Below are 21,215 nucleotides of genomic sequence, written 5' to 3' on the forward strand. Positions count from 1 at the left end.
CCCGCGCCCGCGGCCTCACTCGGCGGACGACGCCGGGAGCTGGGACCGGCGGCCGCTCATTGGCTACCGCGGAGGAGGGGAGGGGCAGGGAAGGAGGGGGGAAAGGATGCGGGGAGGGAGGGAGACGGGCCTCGAGAATGGGGGAGGCAGGGAGCGAGAGAGAATAGAAACAGAGGTAGAGAGCCCGAGAGGGGCAGGGGCACACAGAGCGGCAGAGAGACAGAGAAGAGAATCCAGAGTCACACCGAGACCTCGAGGCTGTGAAATTCTGAGACTCGCAGGTCTGGAGACTGGAGGAGACACAGAGATGGCCTAAAAGAGACAGAGAGAGAAATGGAGAGGCAGAGATCTGATCTAGGATCCCTCCTCTTCCTCCAGGCTCAGAGATTCTGGGGTCCTGGAAGTGGAGAGGTCACAGACAGAGAGAGACAGGTAGACCGTCAAAGACCTTTGGGCTGAGAAATGCTGAGACCCAGAGACCTTGAGGTAGGGAGAAAGAGAGAGAAAGAGAGAGAGAGAGAGAGAGAGAGAAGAGACCCTGAGAAGAAGAGACAGCAGGGGCAATCCTGGGGTACCCTGATGAAGACTGGGGCTCTGCCCAGGCGTGGGGCGGAGCCTGGGGTCTGGGCGGCTGGAAGAAGCTGGAGGGGGCGTCCCGGGCCGGGGTCCCCTGAGCAGCAGGCGGGCGCAGAGCGGAGCCGGGTCCTGCAGCCACCGCGGAGCCCGGAGCCGGGCCAGCACCCACCCCCCCCCCCGCCGTGATGTCAGCGGGGCCACTCTTAAAGGGGCAGGCCGGCCGCCGAGGGTCGGAGCAGGGGCAGGGGGCCGCGGGTACCGGTTGGGGGTACCGCGGCGGTGCTGGGAAAGAGAGGAGAAGCCCCAGCATCCAACTGGACAGAGTCCCGTAAACCCAAGAGCCTGCAGGGCCGAAGAGACGCCGGGGTTCCCCGAGGGAGCCTGCGAAGCTTTGAAGCTCAGTCCCCTCCAAATACACCGACGGAGGCACACCATTCCATTGGCCTGTCCCTGTCCAGGGACTACACTTCCCATCAGCCCTGGCGGCGGGGGCCGCACTTGGGGGAAGGGTCCGCCGCAGTGTCTGCTGGGAAGTGTAGTCTATTTGGACTGCCCTCTCCACGCCCCTCGCTCGCAAGTGGGTCAAGGGAAAGAGGCCCGGAGGGCGCGTCTGCCTGCCCTCTGCCTCAGTCTCTGATTCTTAAGCTCACGAGTTTCTCTGTCTTGGGGGTCTCTCAATAGCAGGCTTGCCTTTCATCCTCCCTCTTAGGACTTCCCAGTCGCTGGGTCTCAGTGTGCCAGTGTGTGAGCCTTATTGCTCTGGGCGAATATGTGCGTGCTTGTCTTTGTGCCCGGGATCTCTACCTGACACGCTCAGTGGTCTATGAGTACACCGCTGCCTCTTCCTGCACGTGTCCACTTTGATCCTCTCTATGGCACTCTGTGTGTAGCTCGCTCGCGCTCGCGCTCTCTCTCTCTCTCTCTGCTTTCTCCAGGTCTCTGTTCTTTACTCTCATGCTGTGGGCATCATCTTTCACTTGATGGGTCTCTGCGTTTTCCCTATCTCTCTGCAGACCCCTCCTCAGCCTCTGTCTCTCTCTGTTTGTTTCTATGTTCAGTCGTTGTCCCACCTGCACACCCCCTTCATTCTCCAAGCTTAGAAGAAAACATCCAGACACTTCAGCATCAGCATCCCAAATTTATTCTCCAGCAGCTGTGGCAGGGTGGGAGAGGCAGAGGATTGGGGTGGGGAGAGTCCCCGAGAGTGGCAGGCACTGGGGTAGGGGTTGGGTTCCGAGCAGGACTGGAGAAGCCATGCAGTGGTGGGTTTAGGGTGGGGAGTCTAGGACAAAAGCTGACTGAGAACAGCTGGGGAGAGGATCCTCCATACATCCCAGGAATCCCCAGAGTGTAGAAGAGGGGCACTGGAGCACAGAGGCACAGCTTCCCACTTACTCCAGAATGGAGTGGAGGTAGGTGGGGCCTCGGAGGTGGGGGGTTGTTCTGAAATCCCAGTCTGAAACAGCCCGTCCCATGACACTATTTCCCAGAAATAAGAAAGAAGAAGAAGAAGAAGAGGCATAGATTCTACCAAGATGGAGTCTAGAACTCCTTGGAGTTGGGATGGTGTTGGTGGTTCTGCAACTTGGTGGAGCGCAATCCAGAACACTGAGGCAGGTCAGAATCTAGGGCTCAGCGCAGCAGAATCTAGAACACGGCAAGACTCCAGAGATTGTATGGAGTTTAGAATGCCAGGAACGCTTGGGAGGGGCATCTGGAACCCGGGGCAGGGAGGGGGAGGGCAGAGGCCAGAATGTTGGGGCGCAAGATCTAGAACTGGGGAGGGGGTGGTGAAGTGGGGGGCGCGTGGGGTAGGGGTAAGGCTGGCGCGGCGGAGGGAGCCATGGGGACACCTAGTGGCGGCAGGTGAGATTACATGACTGGCACAGGCGCTGGGCTGATGGGGCTGCGGGCATCCGGGTGCACGAAATCCGGGTTGACATAGGTGAAGCCTTGGAATTCGGCTTGGTCGATGCTGGCCAGAACTAGGCGGTCCGGGGGAGTCAACGCTGGCGCCGCCCGCGTGAAGAACTTGTCGAAGTTTTCGCCGCTGCGGCCACACTGTGGGAAACACCGGGAGGGAAACATGAAGTACTGGAGCTCATGGATATTCCACCCTCTAGGGGCCAAGATTTTGTTCCCAGAAGGTGACTGACCGGGCGGGGTCTGAAAGGAGGCGCGATCTCTAATCGTTCCAGCCGTTCCCAGTCGATCCAGCGGAAAAAGCCATGAGCTCGGATGGTGGGTTCTCCATCTGGCCCCGAGCCCAGGCGCTTTGCTGGGTGCTTGGTTAGGAACTGCAGGAAACACAGAGAGAGACGGACAGACAGACAGAGTCCCGGACAGGGAGGCCCAGAGAACGACAGAGAGAGAGGAAGACAAGGAAGGAGGAACAGAGAGACAAGCATAGAGATCCAGAAAGAGCAGAATGGGGGGGGGGGGCGTGGCGGGGGGGGGATGGGACAGAGATGAGGGGAGGGAGTGGAAAGAAGAAAGGAAGAGAGAAAGAGGAAGAGGGGGAATAAATGAGATGGGGTAGATGAAACCCAGATCCAGAGACCCAGGGAGAGACAAAGAAAGAAGCAAAATTAGGGTGTGAGGGTATGAGGGGTGGAGAAACCCAGAAAGAGAGGAAGGGGAAACAGAAAGAATCCCAGATGGGGGATGGAGGGAGAGAGGGAAAGAGGGAAAGTGTCAGAGAGGGAGAAGGGGGGAGAGAGAGGAGATTGAAGACCCAGAGAAAAGGGGGAATAGAGATCCAGAGAGAGGGGGAGACTCAGAGGGAGGACAGATACCCAGAGAAGGTAAGAGACAAGCAGGGGCAGGGGTGGGGGAGACAAAGGTCCAGAAGGAGAAGAGGATGGAGACCCAGGAGACAAACGCCCAGAGAGAGGGATGAAGACCCCATATGAGGGCGGAGACTCAGAGAAAGGGGAAGACAGAGACCCAGAAAAGGAAGAGGAGAGAGACCAAGAAAGAGAAGGATAGAGATCCAGAGTGTGTGTGTGTGTGTGTGTGTGTGTGTGTGTGTGTGTGTGTGTATGTGAAGGGGGGGAGGGTGAGAAGGTAATAGAGACCCAGAGAGAGGAGAACAAAGATGCAAAAGGTGGACAGAGATTCCCGAAGGACACAGAAAAAAAGGTAGCAACACAGAAAGCCCCATGATACGTAGATGGAGGCAGAGGGATGAGACAGAAGCCCAGAGAGAGATAGTCAGAGAGACATGGAGACGGGAGCTAGAAGCAGAAATGTCCTAACATCTGTGGAACAGCTGCTGTAGGCTAGGCTCTTCCTCCTGCCTTAACTCCACAACCCCAGAGGAGGAGATGGAGTTTTCTAGAGTTTTGGTGACTTGCCCAACCGAGATCCCGCAGGAAGAAAAGGGGCAGGAGTTAGGTTCACCTGACGCAGCCAGTTCTGGAGAGGCGGGCCTTGGCCTTCCAGCACTTCCTGCCATGAGCTGGGGAGAGGGGCTAGCACAGGAGGACACGGTAGAGGCCATCCTTGGACTGCAGGTGGCAGCAGGGCAGTATGTTATTGTTCTAACAAAATCTCTGTATTATATAAATTTTTTCAGCAGACGGGAGCAAAGCAACTTGAGGAACGGGAGCCTTTTCCTAAGGTGCACGTAGACAGTGTGTGGGCAGCCCTGGACAGCAGCAGTGGGGCATGTGGCTTATGGGTCTGGAGAATCTGGGAGTTAGGTCTCTCACCCCCTTGCAGATGGCCACAGCTTCCCGGGAAAGCGACTTGGGGTAGGTGACAGTTTGTTCCATGATGGCCTGGAACAGTTCCTCCTCGTCCTCCCCATCAAAAGGGGGCTAAGGAAGTAGAGGGGATAGTCAGAGACTTGACAAACTACCTGGCCGCACCTTCCACACCCTCACTGCCCACCATGACCACAGCCCACCCCTGGGCCCCCAAATTCCTAGGGAAAAATCTGACCAAACCGCAAAAGCTATATCTTTCTCACTTTCAGACTCCATTGTTTTCTATCTCAGATGCTTCAGCTCTCTGCACCTCTTTGCGGGTCTGTCTCTCTTTCTCTGCTATGTAAATTGGCAGGGTATTAATTAGGCAACGTGTCATTTAAATAGAAGAGAGAAAAACTGCAGGAAAAGCTGTAAAAGCATTCTCCCAGTTGGATGAGTGGCCTCCAGTCTTCTGGGATTAGCAAAAGCAGCACCCAGGCAAAGATTCTTAATGTGAGGTTTAGGGAGCCTGTTTGCACCATTGTGGGGGGCCATGAATTTGAATGGGAAAAAAACATGCATCTTTATTCTTTAAAATCTAAAACTGAAATTCAGCATTCATGGAAATTATAGGAAACAAACCCGATTAGTCGTAACTGTGACTTCATCACCGATGGAAATCACAGATACTTTTGTAGCACATAAGAGTTGCAAATATCTCAAAAAATCAGTCACTTCTACTTCAAAATTACTGGTAGACCTTCCTATTTACTTCCTATTCCTGTGAGATATTACCACTTAATTCATTAGTAGGATATCACATATAGGTCCATATTCTAATAGGTTTAGACAACCGTACGCATTTAAGTTAAATTTATTTAGTTGGTTAAATTACCAATTAAACTTTTAACATTCTGATAACCATATTTCAATATGATTGGCTTCTTTTGTAATGCTATTATCTTACTTCATGCATTTAAAAACACTGTTCTGAGAAGGGGGTCCATGACACAAGAAAGGTGAGGAACCCCTAGCCTGTGGGAAGATAATGCTTCAGGACCACGGAGAGCGCTCTCCTATCTGGCTGACCTTCCCCACAGCTTAGCACACCTCATTAGCCTATAGACAGACATCCCTTCCTGACCTGCTCCTCCTGAGATAATGGCCACGTAACAGGTGGCACCCCATCCGTGTTGCCTTTAGTCAAACCAGCCTCTCCCCACCTTCCCTTACCTGCCCCGCCAACATCTCATACAGCAGGACCCCAAAGGACCACCAGTCGACAGACTTCCCATAGGGCTGGTAGGCAATGATCTAGCAGGGGAGGAAGGAAGGCAAGGGATTATGATTTGTGATTCAAGAAACCTAGGGCCCCTCTGGCTTCACCGCCTGGGAACCCTACCCACTTTAAATGTTTTCAGCACAAACTTTTCCCATTCAGAACACTTTGGCTCCATCCTCTGGAAAATTTGGGAAACAAACTACCTACTTGGAACATTCCTTTGGTCCCAAATATAAAGACTATCTAAAGACCCAGTCGCAAGTTCCACCCATCCAGAATATCTAGGTAACTGGACTCTCTCCTTACAATATCAGGTGCATAGGGCAGAATTTCAGAGACCAGAGAGTCTTAAATCTGGACACATGTCAGATTCTTCTAGGGGACTGTTTTTTGTTTCTTTTTTTTAAATAAAATAAATTAATTAATTAATTTTGGCTGCGTTGGGTCTTCGTTGCTGTGCGCGGGCTTTCTCTAGTTGTGACGAGTGGGAGCTCCTCTTCGTTGTGGTGCGCGGGCTTCTCATTGTGGTGGCTTCTCTCGTTGTGCAGCACGGGCTCTAGGCACACAGGCTTCAGTAGCTGTGGCACGTGGGCTCAGTAGTTGTGGCTCACGGGCTCTAGAGCACAGGCTCAGTAGTTGTGGTGCACGGGCTTAGCTGCTCCGCGGCATGAGGGACCTTCCCGGACCAGGGCTCGAACCCGTGTCCCCTGCATTGGCAGGCGGATTCTTTTTTTTTTGGCTGTGTTGGGTCTTCGTTGCTGCGCACGAGCTTTCTCTGGTTGCGGCGAGTGGGGGCTACTCTTCCTTGCAGTGCGCGGGCTTCTCATTGCGGTGGCCTCTCCCATTGCAGAGCACGGGCTCTAAGGCGTGTGGGCTTCAGTAGTTGTGGCACACGGGCTCTAGAGCGCAGTCTCAGTAGTTGTGGCACACGGGCTTAGTTGCTCCGTGGCATGTGGGATCTTCCCGGACCAGGGCTCGAACCCGTGTCCCCTGCATTGGCAGGCAGATTCTTACCCACTGCGCCACCAGGGAAGCCCTGGCAGGCGGATTCTTAACCACTGCACCACCAGGGAAGCCCTAGGGGACTGTTTAAAGAGAGGTGTTCCCAGCCCTGAAGAATTCCAGCCACAATAGGCCAGAGTCAGAGGCAGGAAGATGTGTGTATTTTTCAAAATCTCCCCAGGTGATTCTGATTACCAGCTATGTTTTGAAACCACTGGCATTGGTTACTTGGGCACTATCATAGAATCGCCAGGAAAGATCAAGGAGGGCACCACCAACCCCACCTCCTCCATCAAGTGAGAAGTCAGGACGTGCTCTCAGTCTACTTACATACAGTCAGATCATTAGCTTCACCCCCCCCTAACAAAATCAGAGCATACTCTGCCCACTTGAAATATTCAGGGGACACCCTCCACATGCCTAATGTTCTAGGGGGATGGGGCCCACCCACTCAGAGTACACTGGAAATCATCTCCACCTTCTTAGAACAGGCCAGTAACAGGCCCTGTTCTCCTAGAATCCCTAGAGCTGGTCCTGCTCTTTTAGAACATTCACCCACAGGTCCCCCCACTTTGCCTATTTAGAGACTCAGCTCCGCCCACTTACAACGCTCCGTACGAGCCTCTCTGCGCTGCTTGCTGCTGGAACACCCACGACTCGTGTAAAGACCCCAGGGTTAAGTCCCCATACTCTGAATAGGAGACGACCAGCCACAGCTACTCCGTGAATTTGGAGAGCACCAAGAGGAGCGGAGGTAGGATTACCTCGGGGGCTATGTAGTCCGGGGTCCCACAGAAGGTGCGAGTCGTGGTCCCGGGGAAGACGTTCTCCTTGCACATGCCAAAGTCAGTGATCTTGATGTGTCCTTCGGCATCCAGCATCACGTTGTCCAGTTTCAGGTCCCTGCGGGTGGGAAGGGCACAGTTCAACGGGCTGGAGCCTTAAGTTCAAGTTCCTTCTCTTCTGGGGGTCTGATTCCCTCCCCTGAAAGGCCTAGGACTGCTCACCGATAGACGATGCCCTGATTGTGAAGGAAGAAGAGGCCGATGGCGATTTCTGCTGCGTAGAACCTGGAGGCGGAGGTGGGGAGTCAGAAGGCCAGAGACTGGAGCCCACTCCCTTCCACCTTCCCTCTACCCTCCTCTCCTGGCCAAGACTCACGCTGCATGGGGCTCCTTAAACTTGCCCAACTGCTGAATGTGGTACATCAAGTCGCCCCCAGTGACATACTCCATCACAAAATACAGGCGATCCTGGGGAGGAGTGGACAGGACTTAGAGGCGAGGACACGCCCACCAGGGGTTGGAAACGTCCATTCCTGCCCACCTGAGACAAAGGCTCCGGATCCACCCAATCAGAAATCCAGAGCAACTGTCTGTGCCCACGGGGAGGCCCCAAAGATTCTCAACCGGCCACTGCAGAATCTCCACCCACCCCATCCCCTGTTACTCCGAACTGTCAGGTGTTCCGGTCCTCCAGTCTCGGAATTTAAGATTGACGCCCACCATTTGCTTGAAATTCCAGGGGTACTGAAACCTCTTTCCATATCCACTCACATGCATATGCAATCATGGCCACCTGTTAGGAACCAAAGTTGTTCGGGCCTCACTAGCAAATGAAAGTAATTTTTAATTTAATTTATTTTTATTTTTTTGGCCGTGCCGTGCCACTTGCAGGATCTTGGCTCCCTGACCAGGGATTGAACCTGGGCCCCCTGCAGTGGAAGCTTGGAGTCCTAACCACTGGACCGCCAGGGAATTCCCGATACAGTACTAATTTTTAAAAAACTCCAGGAAGGGGACTTCCCTGGTGGCACAGTGGTTAAGAATCAGCCTGCCAATGCAGGGGACACGGGTTCGAGCCCTGGTCCGGGAAGATCCCACATGCCGTGGAGCAACTAAACCTGTGTGCCACAACTGCTGAAGCCCGTGTGCCTAGAGCCCAAGCTCCACAACAAGAGAAGCCACCGCGATGAGAAGCCCGCGCACCGCAACGAAGAGTAGCCCCCGCTCGCGGCAACTAGAGAAAGCTCATGTGCAGCAATGAAGACCCAATGCAGCCAAAAATAAATAAATAAATGAATAAAAATTTAAACAAAACAAAACAAAACCTCCAGGAAGCTGGCTACGCCCACTCAGAGCTCTTGGAAGTAGAGTCACGCTCTCTCTAACCCCTGACAGTTCTGACTCGTTGTCCCATGCCACAACCTTCGGGAAACACCCTGTTTCTGACAAGTCCTGAACTCAGAATCCAAGAGTGACAATCCCATCACTCAGAGCCCACTTGTAGGCATACTCACTCACTTAGAAGACATTCTCCACGCATTCTTTTACTCCAGAAGCCCTTACTCAAAAAACACCCACTCAAGACCTAGGGGCTTCAGGCCACTCCCACGCAGGATCCTAGCCTTGTGGCCATGCCCTCCAGGGCACCTGCATTCTGGCCACGCCCACTGAGGAGCCGGCCACACCCAGTCAGAGTTCACAGGGTTCTTCCGCCTTGCCAAAAACTCAGAATCTCAAAGCAAACGTTTGATCCATCCAGTGGGGATGAGGCAGGGCTCCTGAGCCGGCCTCTGCCGCCTCCTTTCTTACCGGGGTCTGGAAAGTGGAGTGAAGCTGGGTGAGAAAGTGGGGCCGGCCTCCGGGGCCTCGGCCCCCCAGGGCCAACACGCGTTTCTCCACCAGGGTGCAGTCCACGTCGTCATCCTGGACAATCACGTCTTTCTTCAGGATCTTGATGGCATAGAGCTCGTCGGAGCCCCTGCGCTCGGCCAGCATCACCTAGCGGCAGAGGCGGGAAAGGCCCAGTCCTTCTTGGGGACCCAGAGGTGCGGGTCCCTACCCATCCCTTTCAAGGACACAAACAAACGGAGTCCCGGGTCCTCCCTCTCCCTCTCAGGGGACCAGGTGCCCTGACCTTGCCAACTACCCCCTCAGAGAAAGTATCCACATCTTTATGCCTCTCCTCTCCAGGAACTCAAGAGGCCCCATCAAACTCTCTTTGGGGACTCAGTAGCCTAGTTCCCTCCCCCCTGCACTTCATCTCTCAGAACCAGAAACCTGAGCCCCACCCCCAGACGTTCTCCCCCTTCTCCCAGAGCCCCAGGAATCCAACCTTCCCAAAACTGCCTTTTCCTAGAACCATGAGGAAGCTGAAGTCAGAGATGTGCAGACGTCCAGGGCTTGCCCCGAAGAAACAGCGCTTGGAGTCGGTGGGACTAGGGGACGGGGAGGGGATGGGAGAGGAAGAAGGACCCATCCGCACCCTCTGTGAGAAAGGGGAGAGATCCGAAGCTAGTCAGACCCCAGAAGGGGATAAGGAGGTGCCCCTCAGCGAGACAGCACCCAAGAACGAAAGGGACGGGGAGAGATGGAAAGATGGAGAGAGAAAAAAAGTTGTTTCCACCCCCCTCTTTGGCTTAAGAGCTTTCTCTGATTTCCCGTAGCCTGGAGGGTTTATTATTCAACTAGCACTTAGATAGCTTACTATATGCCATTGATCCTCCAGGAGACCCTTGTCACCCACCCACCCCCCATTTTAGAGGAGATGGCACAGAGACATTAAGTAACTTGCCCGAAGTCACACAGCAGGTTAAAAAGCAGAGCCAGAAATCAAAGTCCATTAAAGTCAGAGACTGTGTCTCCCTCCTGCTTTCTGTTTTTCTACCATCACCCAGCACATGACTTGGGTCTCAGCAGGAGTGTGTTGAGTGGATGAAGGTCTCAGGAGATGAGTGCTGAATGCACATCCTGTTCTTCTATGTTCAGAGCACACCCAGAATCTGAACACCTTTACCATCATTGTCCCCCGGGCGAAGCCACTGGCAACTCCCCTCTGGGCCTTCACAGTAGCCTTCTTCCTCCTTCCACCATCTGTTCTTGACACAGAGGCAGTCATCTTGCCCAGACAGAAATCATCTCAGGCCACCTCCAATGCCCTCCCATCGCACTTGGTTTAAAAGCCAAAATCCTTCCAATAAATGACGAGGCCACCCCCACCCTTTCTCTCTCTGACTCCATCTCCTACTTCTTCCCACCCTCATCCCTCATCCCTCCCTCTGCTCCAGCCTCACTGCTGGTCTGGGCCCACCTCAGGGCCTTTGCACGTGATCTTCCCTCCACCTGGAAGGCTCTCCACTATCCCCAAGGCTCACTATTTCATCTCCTTTATGTCTTTGCCCAAAGGTCACTTTCTCAGTGAAGGCTTCTCTGCTTATTGCTATTAAAATCTCAAAAAACAGCACTCCCTATCCTCTTTAGCATTTATTTTTCTCCATAATCACACATCGCCTTCTGACATAGGATCATTCACTCCTTTATTCTGTTGAATGCCTTCCTCCAAGTGTAAGCCCCATGAGGGCAGGAGGTTGTCTCTCTTTCTCTCTCTCTCTCTCTCTCTCTCTCTCTCTCGTTTTCTGCTATATCCCCAGTGATTAGAACCATGCCTTGCACACAGAGGGCTCAACAAAATGTTTTTTGAAAGAATAAATGGGAGAGAGAGAGAGAGAGAGCGCATTATTCCTTCCTTGGCCTGGAAATCTCATCTCCCTGTCCTTTCCCTGGGGAATCCTGCACTTCCTGTCTACGAACTTTTCTCTGACTCACCCAGGTCCTGCCAGAGGCTTAGGACTCCCTAGTGCCTGAGGTCATCTCCATGATCAAACACATTCCTTCTCTATCTGTAACTTTCTCCTATATTGAAAGAGGAGCTCCCCAGGGAATGGCCTGATTCTACTCCCAGAATAGGGCTTGGTTTACATAAAACCTCAGGAAATAGGTGTTCAGTAAGTCAAAAAAACAATGGAGGAGAGAAAGGTACAATGATAAATAGGCAGAAAAACTCAAGGAGCAATTTAGGTGTCACCTCCTTAGGGAAGTCCTCCCTGACCACCTCCACCCCAACCCCCTGGCCCCAGGCTGGGGTTAGTGCCTCCTCTATGCTTCTTTGTTCCCTGGGCTACCTCTAATTTAGCACATCATCCTGGAATCTGAGTATTTGTGACTGTGTCCCTACCTTGGGGAGTTGCCTGAGGGTCAGATTCGGCTCTGGAGAGCTAGGATTACTCAGCAAGGGCAAGACCTGCCAGCAAGTATGTGCTCAACCCATGTGTGTGGAAATGAAGACAGATGTTGGAGGAGAGAGAGGTGGGGGGACAGATACAGACCACAGGAAAGGAAACTGTCTCCATTCCAGGCCTCCAGCTCTGCTCACCTCGTACAGTTCCAAGGGGTAGTTACAGGCCTGGGGGAGAAGAAAGCCAGAGTCAGAGCCCCCAGAGAGGTAGGAGATTGCCCTAAAGCAGGGGATGGGGGTCCCCAGACCCCCAAGCCAGGGGGATGGATGGGAACTCTAATTCCCAGCAGTGCCCTAGAAGAGCAGAAAGAACTCCAGGCTTTTCTGGGAATTTCAGTCCCAGGGCCAGTGGGCAAGCAGCGATGGAGTTCGGGAAAGGCCAGCTCTGAACTGTGGGTGACGGGGCTGGGCTCCTGGAGGGGAAGCCGGGGTCTGGGTACCTCAAACTTCTGGAGGAGGCCGCAGTTGTCAGCATCAGCCACTGGCACATTGTAATATTCGCCCTCCTCCTGGTTCAGTAACTTGTACCTGACAGACAGACGGAGACCAGAGCGGGGCAGGAGTAGGGGAGACGGATGGGGAGGGGGGCACCCGCGGGAGAGGCAGAGGCATCAGAAGGAGGGAAGAGACAGAGAGACAGAGATAGAGAGAGAACGAGTGAGATAAGGAGAGAGGGGCGGGGGGGGGGGGGGAAAGAGATAAAGAAGCACAGGGAGGTAGAAAAGATAGTGCCCTAGAGGAGAGAGACCACCCACGGAAGTTGATGCAGATGCCGGGGCCCCGCCCCCGGCCCCGCCCGGCCCCGCCCCTCCCCCGCCCTCACCAGCCGTCCACGGGAACCTTGAGCAGCTCCGAGACGCCAAAGGACATGGCACCCATGAAGTCGTTGCGGGAAGTCCGGTCCCAGTCCCACACCTCCACGCTGAGCCGGCGCTCCACGTCCCCCGGCTTCAGGTTGCTGCGGGAAGGGGGTGGCGCAGTGAGGGGCCCAGCTCTTGGCTGCCCACCTTTCCACCCTGGGGAAGAGCAGGCAAACCCCGTGAGCTGGGGCCTGTTTCCTGCTCTGTAAAGTGTTTTGCCACCCCAGGTCCTCCCGAAGAGCGTCTCTCTCCCTGTCTGGGCCTAAGTAAACCTAGACAGCTCTCTCAGCCTCCCTCCCCCCCCTGGCTCTTCCCCATCTCTGTCTCCTGGCCTTTCTCTCCAGGCCTCTCCTTTTCACGGGGCCCCTCTCCTCCCTCCAGGTCGGTCCGTCTGTCTTTCTGTCAGTTGGCTTCTCTTTCCCTCCCTGCCACCCACCCATCGCCGCCATTCCTTCTGTGTCTCTCTTTGGGTTTATGTCTCTTCTTCTGAGTCGCAGGGTCTGCCTATCTCTCTCTCGGATCCCTGTCTCATTCTAAAGTGGTGAGCTTTGTTGGAGATTAAGCACACAGATGTCTGTCTCTCGCCTTCTGTATCTCCATCCCTCTCCCTCAACCACTTCATTTTCTTCTCCCACCACCTTCTTCTGCCCTTTTTGGGATTCCCCCAATCCTAACACCTGCTCTCTAGGGTGTTCTGGGCCACCAGGACCCTCAGATCATTCTCTGTCGGTCATTACAGCCTCCCCTGCACCCGAGGCTCACAACACAAAGGTCTCGTTCCACACAGGGTTTAGCGTGGCTTTCACCGTCCGGGTCTTCTGTTTTGTCAAATTCCGAGGATCTGGGATGAGCTTCAGTTTCACATAGGGATCAGACAGACCATTGGGGTCCATTGGGATGAGGTTACGGGCCTCGCCAACTGAGCGGGGAGGGGAAGGAGGGTAGATGGGGTTAGAGATCCAGGAAGAAACCCCCGAGCCTTCCCCCAGCCAGCAATCAAGAATTCCAATCTCTCAGCATCCTCTCTCAAGACCCAGGTGTTTTTGATCTTTTACTTCTCCAGTGCCCAGAAGACAGGGCATGAAGCCCTTTCCCCAGCCAGTGACCCAGAGATCAAACCCAAAGCCCCTGGCTCCATTAGGACCCAGGAGTCGGGACCCTGGCCATATCACCACTAGTAAACCCGAACCTTCTTCGGAACCAGCTCTTCTCTCATTCCCCACCCCCCACCCCTCCACCCCCAGGACCTTGATGCCCAGAACAGCCATTAAGAGGCGCTGAAAGTCGCCAGAGGCGTGGCTGGAGAAGGGGCCTCGAGCTAGAAGGGGCGCGGCCGAGTGGTGCTCAGCTTTTGCAGGTGGGGTCAGGAGTGTGCGTGCGACCTTCGTGAGGGGCGTGGCCTTTCCGAGTCGGGGGGAGGGGCGGGGTGGGCAGCTCAGGTGAATTCAGTCGGTTCCTCACGCTCCGGTAAAGGGGCGGGGCCAGGCGAGGGGGCGGGGTCTCACCCGTGACGTGGATCTCATCCGAAGTGGGAGCTCGGATTTCCAGCTGCAGGCGGCCGCGGCGCTCCGTGTGGTCCACACCGCACAGAGAGGGCACGCTGCGCACGCAGCGCCGGTGCACGTTCATCTCGCAGCCTGGGGGGACAGAACTGAGGGTAGCACTTCAGGTCCCGCCCTTAACCCCAGACTCCATTCCCCAGCATTCACCGGGAACCCAGACACTGCACTTTTGCAGGGGCCCCGGAAGCGCCAAGTTCTGGCGGGCGCAGCAAGCGTAGACTCACAGGAGCACTTCATGCCCTGGTGCACCAGCCCGTAAAGGAGGGAGCCACAGTGGTCGCAGAAGGTGGGGCTGCTGTAGCTGTGCAGACGGAACTTGTGCTTGCTCCGGGGATCCTGGGGGCAGGGAGGAGCCGGTCAGAAGGGGTCTGCAGGGCGCACTAAAAGAACATCCCTCTGAACTCTTTCTCTTCCGCCTTGCTCTCCCAGTCTTCCTGCTTCTCCATCTCACTCAGTCACTCTACAATATTTATTGAGCACCTCCTGTGTGCCAGGCACGGCTCCTGGTGCCGGGACCCAGCCCTGAGCAAAACAAAGGAAAACTCCTGTCCATGTGGACTTTACTTTCTAATGGAGGGAGAGAGAAAATAAACACGATATGTAAAATATATAGTATTACAGATGGTAATAGGTGCTCTGGACAAAAATGAAGTAGGGAAGGGGACTGTGAAATAGAGTGATCAGGGAAGGTTTCACTAACAAGGTGGCATTTGGGAAGAACCTGAAGGAAGTGGAGGCTTCCAAAGTCCCATAGTCCCTAATCCCCAGCCTTCCACAAGCTGTTCTCCGAGGACTTGTGGGCCACCATGAACCTCAGATCATTCACTGTCAGCCTCTGTCAATGTCTACCCGCTGATGATCTGCCTACTCTGAGCCCCCTGTGGGATGGAGAATATGACCTCTCAGTTTTAGGGATCCAGGCGTCCTAAATGAAAGACTAAGTGTAAACAACACAGCAGTGTCTGGCATGTTAAATGTGCTCAATAGTGTTACTGCTGCCATTACTGCCATGGTTATTATTAGTGATTTTATTGCAGTCCCCACATACCCTTGGGTTTAATCAAGAGCTGGGCCGTTTCCCAGCTGCGTGATTTCAGACAAGTAAGTGCCCAATTTTGAGTCTCAGCGCCCTCCTCTGCCCAGTGGAAATAAACAATGTATATCTTGAAGCGATGCTAAATGTCGAGTCCAATTAAGCATGAATTTAAGACACCAGTAAAAGCATTCCTCCTTCCACCCTCAGCAATGTCTGAGTGTTAAATAATCTGATATTTGCCTTTTTCTAAGAATGCATTGCAAGAGTTATCCCTAGGGTGAAAATTCAGGACATTCTTGGGCTTTTACTTATTTTGCAGTTTAGTGGGGATTCTATTTTGAATTATACTTGGACGGAGGGAGGGCGTTGGCAGTTGCATGTGCTGGACCTCTAAAGATCTTCAGCTGACCCTAGCTCAAAGTGTTCCTGCCGCATGAAATGAGATGCTGTGGGTGAAAATTCCCAGCAGGGTACCTGACATAGAAGCTGTTGTGATTATTCTCAAGGTGAAAGTAGCTATTAAAGAGGAGACGGTACTGGGGCTCCAGTTCGAAGGATTAGGGTCCAGATTTTTGACTCTGCCGACCACCCAGCTGTGTGGCCTCCCCCCCACACCACCCTTTTTAGAGACTCAGGTTTCCTCCCCATAAAATGGGGCCATGAGCCCTCCCTGAAAGGGTTCTTGTGAAGACTGAATGAAATCATGCTTGTCAAGCCCTGAGCATTTCTTAAGCCCTTGATCTGTGTTGCTGACAACAAGATTAAAAGCATAGGCTTCACAAAGAAAAAGAAAGCCAGAGTGATACAGAGGAAAGACCTTGTCCTCTGTTTCCTCATCAGTAATAGTAATAATTTTACAATGATAATAATTAATAGTTTGTGTCTTGCTATGTACCAGGTGCCGTCCCAAGTATTTGACTCATTTAGTCCTTAAAACAGTCCTATAAGATGGGGGCATGGTAACCATCCCCATTTTATAGACAAGGAACTCCAGAGGTGCAGGGAGGTAAATAAACTTTTGGAAGGTCACAGAACCAATACGCGGTGGAGGTGGGATTCAAGCCCAGGTGTCCTGGCCCAGGAGCCTCGGTCAGATGAGGACAGGAACAATACCTAACCTCATAAGCTGTTAAGCAGATTCAGTCCTATACTCTATACAAGACACCTGATGAGTGCACGCAATGAGCCCTGGATCAATCAGATGTAGTGTTTGTTGGTGGTGGAGGCGGGCAGGCGAGGCAGCCAATCATAACATATATAGGTGCTGGTAGACAGTGGTGCTTGATATGTGTTCTCAGAAGTCACATCCTCTATGTAAACAATTTTCTTGACCTGACAAGCTGGCAAAATGCCTCATGGACTTCCGCGGTGCTCTCTCTCTCTCTCTCTCTCTCATTCTGCCTCTTTCTTCATCTGCTAATCATAAAACCATCTCCAGCCCTGTGTCAGACCCTGGGCTCTTATCCTGCCTGACTTCCCTGAACTGTCAAAACAAGCCTGGGGTGGGGGGTGGGGGTGCTTCCCGGGCTTCCCTGGTGGCGCAGTGGTTAAGAATCCGCCTGCCAATGCAGGGGATTCGGGTTTGAGCCCTGGTCCGGGAAGATCCCACATGCCGCGGAGCAACTAAGTCCATGCACCACGACTACTGAGCCTGCGCTCTAGAGCCCGCGAGCCACAGCTACCGAGCCCACGTGCCACAACTACTGAAGCCCGTGTGCCTAGAGCCCGTGCTCCACAACAAGAGAAGCCACCACAATGAGAAGCCTGTGCACCGCAGCGAAGAGTAGCCCCCGCTCGCCGCAACTAGAGAAAGCCCGCGCGCAGCAACGAAGACCCAACGCAGCCAAAAATAAATAAATTGACTAAATAAATTAAAAAAAAAAAAAAAACAGGACTGGGGGCATCTAGACTGATACTGTCCCACATGGTAGCCCTAACCACAGGTGGCTATTTAAATGGAAATCAGTGGATAAACAACAAGGTCCTAATGTATAGCAAAGGGAACTATATTCAATATCCTGTGATAAACCATAATGGAAAAGAATATTAAAAAAGAATGTATAGGGCTTCCCTGGTGGCGCAGTGGTTGAGAATCTGCCTGCCAATGCAGGGGACACGGGTTCGAGCCCTGGTCTGGGAGGATCCCACATGCCGCGGAGCAACTGGGCCCGTGAGCCACAGCTGCTGAGCCTGCGCGTCTGGAGCCCGTGCCCCGCAACAAGAGAGGCCGCGATAGAGGCCCGCGCACCGCGATGAAGAGTGGCCCCCGCTTGCCACAACTAGAGAAAGCCCTCGCAAAGAGATGAAGACCCAACACAGCCATAAATAAATAAACTAATTAATTAAAAAAAAAAAAAAAAAATGTATATATGTGTATAACTGAGTTACTTTGCTGTACAGCACGAGATTGGCATAACATTGTAAATCGACTATACTTCAATAAAAAAAATAAATTGAAATCAATTCAAATTAAATGGGATTGAAATTTCTGTCCCTTGGCAGCTAGCTGCGGTGGCTGGTAGCTGGATGGCGAAGATACAGAACGCTTCCGTCGTTGCAGAAAGTTCTATTGGTCAACACTGGACGGTGAGCCTCATTATACAGAGGGGGAAACTGAGGCTCAGAGAGACGAGCCCCACAGCCAGAAAGAAAGTGAAGGAGGGATCAGGGGTAGGGGAGCAAGGCGGACAGTCCTTGTAAGCCCTTGATGTTGGGGGGCGGGGGGAGGGAGAGAACGGTTGTGTGTATCTGTGTGAGCGCACATGGGGGATCTGTACATGCACATGTGTGTGTGCATACACGGGGGTCTAATATGCATATATATATGTGTGTGTGTGTGTGTACACAGGGGTCTGTGTATGCATATATATGTGTGTGTGTGTGTGTGTGTGTGTGTACACAGGGGTCTGTGTATGCATATATATGTGTGTGTGTGCGTGCACACGGGCAGGATGTCTGAAAATGCACATGTGTGTGCATGTGTATGACAGGATCTCTCTGGGCTTCCCTCTCTCAGCACCTCCTAAGCAGTTATCCTTATCTACCATTTTCTATTCTGGTTTCCCTTTCTGGGTATCTACCGCCCTGTCTCTCTGAGTTTCTCTGTCTCTGTCTCTTCCAGTCTTTCTGGGTCCCCTTTTCCTTCCTCCTGTGTCACTGTCTCTGTTCCATTGCTCTCACTCTCTCTGCCCCAATCTCTCTGTCTGGGTCTCTGTTTTTTTCTGCACCTCTGGGTTCTCTCTCTGTCTCATCTCAGGATCTCGGTGTTTGCATCGATTTCTCTGTCTCTCTGTCTCTCTCTCTGTCCCTCAGCTCTCTATTTTTTAAATCTCTTGACTCCTGGATCACAGCCCACATCCGTGCTGAGGTCCCCTCACCCCGCCTCCTCTTTCTCCCCCGCCTGGGTCCCCAGCCTGTCTTGGTCCCCTCTCATTCCCCCTTTCCAGGCCAAGGGCAGGAAATCTGGGCCAGACTAGCTCTCCCTATCTCTCCAGCCCCCCTCCCCTCCCAGCCTTAAAAATAGCAGGAGAAATTGGGACGGACGCCGAGGGGGTGAGGGCGGGGGCACAGCCCGAGGAGGAAAAACCAGGTGTCTGGGCACTCACGTCTGTCTGGGGGCCCTTCCCAGCGCCTGGACACTCGAAGGTCACAAATTCGTGGCATCGTCGATGAACCACAAAGCTGCAGACTGAAGGTGAGAATCATAGAGACACAGAGACAGACAGAGAACCCAATGGACAGTAAATCAGAAACAGAGGAGACCCAGACAGAAAGAAAACCAGGAGAGGAGGATCCCCATAGAGTCCAATACAGAGAAAATCAAAGAGACCTTGACATGCAGAGAGACAGAAACAGAGACACTGGGAGAAAGAAATTCAAAACGTGGACCCAAAGAAAGAAACAGAAATGCAAAGAATCACAGAAACAGAGAAAACACAGAGAGCCCAATGCATACCCACAGCCAAAGGGAGACAGAGACAGAGACACAGAGATAGAGAGACAGAGAGAGAGGCAAAGACAGAGAGAGGAAGACAGAGGAAGACAGAGAAAGACACAAAGAGATGGAGACAGAGAGAGAAAACAGGATCCCATTGACACAGACCCACAGACAGCGATAAGAAAGCCAGGAGAGAGGCAGGCCAACTAGAAGAGAGGAAACACAGGGAGAGGTCCTCCAACAGAACGGAGAGCATCAACTTGGGCAGAAGTGAGTCTGGGGGCGCCGCTGTCGGCCCGCCCCCCTCCCTGACTCACTCGGTTCTCAGCAGTAGCAGCTGGTGCTTTAGGACTCGGCCCCCTCTCCCGGCCCCCATAACTGCCGGCCCCACCCGGCCCCCACCCGCCCATCGGTGACCCCACCCGGCCGGCCCCTGCCTAGGACGGTGGTGTTGTCATGGCAACGGCAGCCTGGGGGGGGCTCTGACTTTGCATCTCCAGCCCCCCCTCCCTTCAGCTCCCCTTTTCCAAAATCTCACTGTTCCCATGGCAACAGATTCTCCAAATATCTGTCCCCACCTGGAGCCGGCCGAGGGAGGGGCCCCCAGCACCACCTCCGCGTTGGCCCCGCCGTCAGAGCTCCCTCCCCACTGCAGGTTGTGTCTCTGCCACACCCCCCCGCCCCGGGCTCCCCCGCGCCTCTCTGAGGATCAGAGACACGTGTGTCAAGCAGCCTAGGCTGTGGGGCCCCAGCCTCCACCCTCCTGAGGGTCCTGGGAGTCCAGGTCCCCAGCTCTTACCTTGACATTGCAGGCCCTGTTTTCCAATCCCCCTGTAAGAGTCAAGGATCTGAGGTCAGTGCAGAAAAGGGTACCTGGACCTCTCACCTCTGCCAGTCATAGGAGGCCTGAGTCCTCCCATCCTCCTCCTGCAGGACCCAGGAGTCTGAGCCCCAGCTGACTCTCCTTTCCAGAACCCAGAAATTCTGGCCCCCCCAGTCTCTCTTCTCTCAGACCCAGGAGCCCAGGCCCCCAGCCCCTTCCTTCAGACTCAGAAGTCCAGGCCCCCAGCCCCTCCTCTCTCTGACCCAGGAGTCCAGGCCCAGGCCCCTCCTCTCTCTGACCCAGGAGTCCAGGCCCCCAGCCCCTCCTCTCTCTGACCCAGGAGTCCAGGCCCAGGCCCCTCCTCTCTCTGACCCAGGAGTCCAGGCCCCTAGACCCCTCCTACCCTAGGGTCAGGAGCCAGGGCTGCAGCCCCCTCTTTCCTCATCACTGTGGGGTCTGGTGCGTCAGGGGTCTTTAGCCCTAGTCTCCTTATCCCTCAGGGCCCCAGCCCCCTTCCCTCACCATATGAAGTCAGTGCAGTGGCTGCAGAAGGTTGGCTGCTTGAAGAAGCGAGCGGTGAACTTGTGGCTCTTGACTTCGTGGACCACCTTCTGCCTCAAAGCCCCCTTTCTGCAAAACAGGGGCCGGGGTCCCCCCTCTGAATCGCCTCCGCCGGGGCCCAGGCCTGCCATGGCCCCAGGAACGTAGCAGGGACCAGGATCCTGCCTTTCTCGGGAAACAGGTGGAAGGGCAAGGAGCCGAAGGCTCGTAAGAGCAAAAGAGACGGCGGGAGATTCCGAGGTGGGAAGGAGAGGGGCGAGGCACCTCCGGGAGCGGAGCGCGCAGGGCAGGGAGCGGCACCCCGGGGCGCGCCGGCTCCGCCAGGGGGAGCGGGCGAGTGCGGCGGAGAGCCGAGGGCAAGGGCCCGGAGGAGCCGGAGGCACGGGCGGCGTCGGTGGTGGGAGCTCCAGCTCAGGCACCTGCTGAAATGTGGGAGCCCCGGGTGGGGGGAGGCGTTGCCATGACGACCGAGGGGCGGGGTTTCGGCTTAAAGGCGTCCCCCTCCTTGAGACCTGGGACAAATGCCCTCCCCTCCAACACACACACACACGTGCGCACACCCACGCCGGGGGCTGGCTGAAGGGAGGGGGCATCCTCCGAGCCGTGCCCTGCCCCCTCCCCAATCTGTCGCCCGGCCCCGTCTTCCTCCCCGACTAGGGTGCCTCGGTGAGTCCTGTTAGCCCACTGTAGCTCCTCTCCGATCTCTGTCTCTGATTGTGTCACTCTGTTTCATTGTACAAACTTTGTATTAGTGCTGGGGTCCAATGTTGAGCAGGGAGGCTTGGTGTCTCACTTTTTCTGATGCCAC

General features: G+C 54.3%; 1 protein-coding gene across 1 annotated transcript; it reads right to left on the minus strand.

Annotated features, from left to right (window-relative positions):
• Positions 1–1,694: 1,694 nt before the first annotated feature.
• PRKCG (protein kinase C gamma) lies at positions 1,695–21,015 on the minus strand. Its single transcript, XM_082367915.1, has 18 exons — positions 20,369–21,015; positions 19,823–19,854; positions 18,692–18,774; positions 14,275–14,386; positions 13,994–14,125; positions 13,251–13,407; positions 12,452–12,586; positions 12,069–12,156; positions 11,767–11,796; positions 9,670–9,822; positions 9,147–9,335; positions 7,714–7,805; positions 7,560–7,622; positions 7,317–7,455; positions 5,502–5,582; positions 4,290–4,397; positions 2,733–2,873; positions 1,695–2,637 (listed from the first exon to the last, which is right to left on the minus strand). Exons 1-18 carry the CDS (start codon positions 20,998–21,000, stop codon positions 2,449–2,451), a joined length of 2,556 nt encoding a protein of 851 aa, XP_082224041.1. The 5' UTR covers positions 21,001–21,015; the 3' UTR covers positions 1,695–2,448.
• Positions 21,016–21,215: the final 200 nt, after the last annotated feature.

The sequence above is a fragment of the Balaenoptera borealis genome (genome assembly GCF_965194805.1).
Source record: "Balaenoptera borealis genome assembly, chromosome: 19".
Taxonomy (NCBI): domain Eukaryota; kingdom Metazoa; phylum Chordata; class Mammalia; order Artiodactyla; family Balaenopteridae; genus Balaenoptera; species Balaenoptera borealis.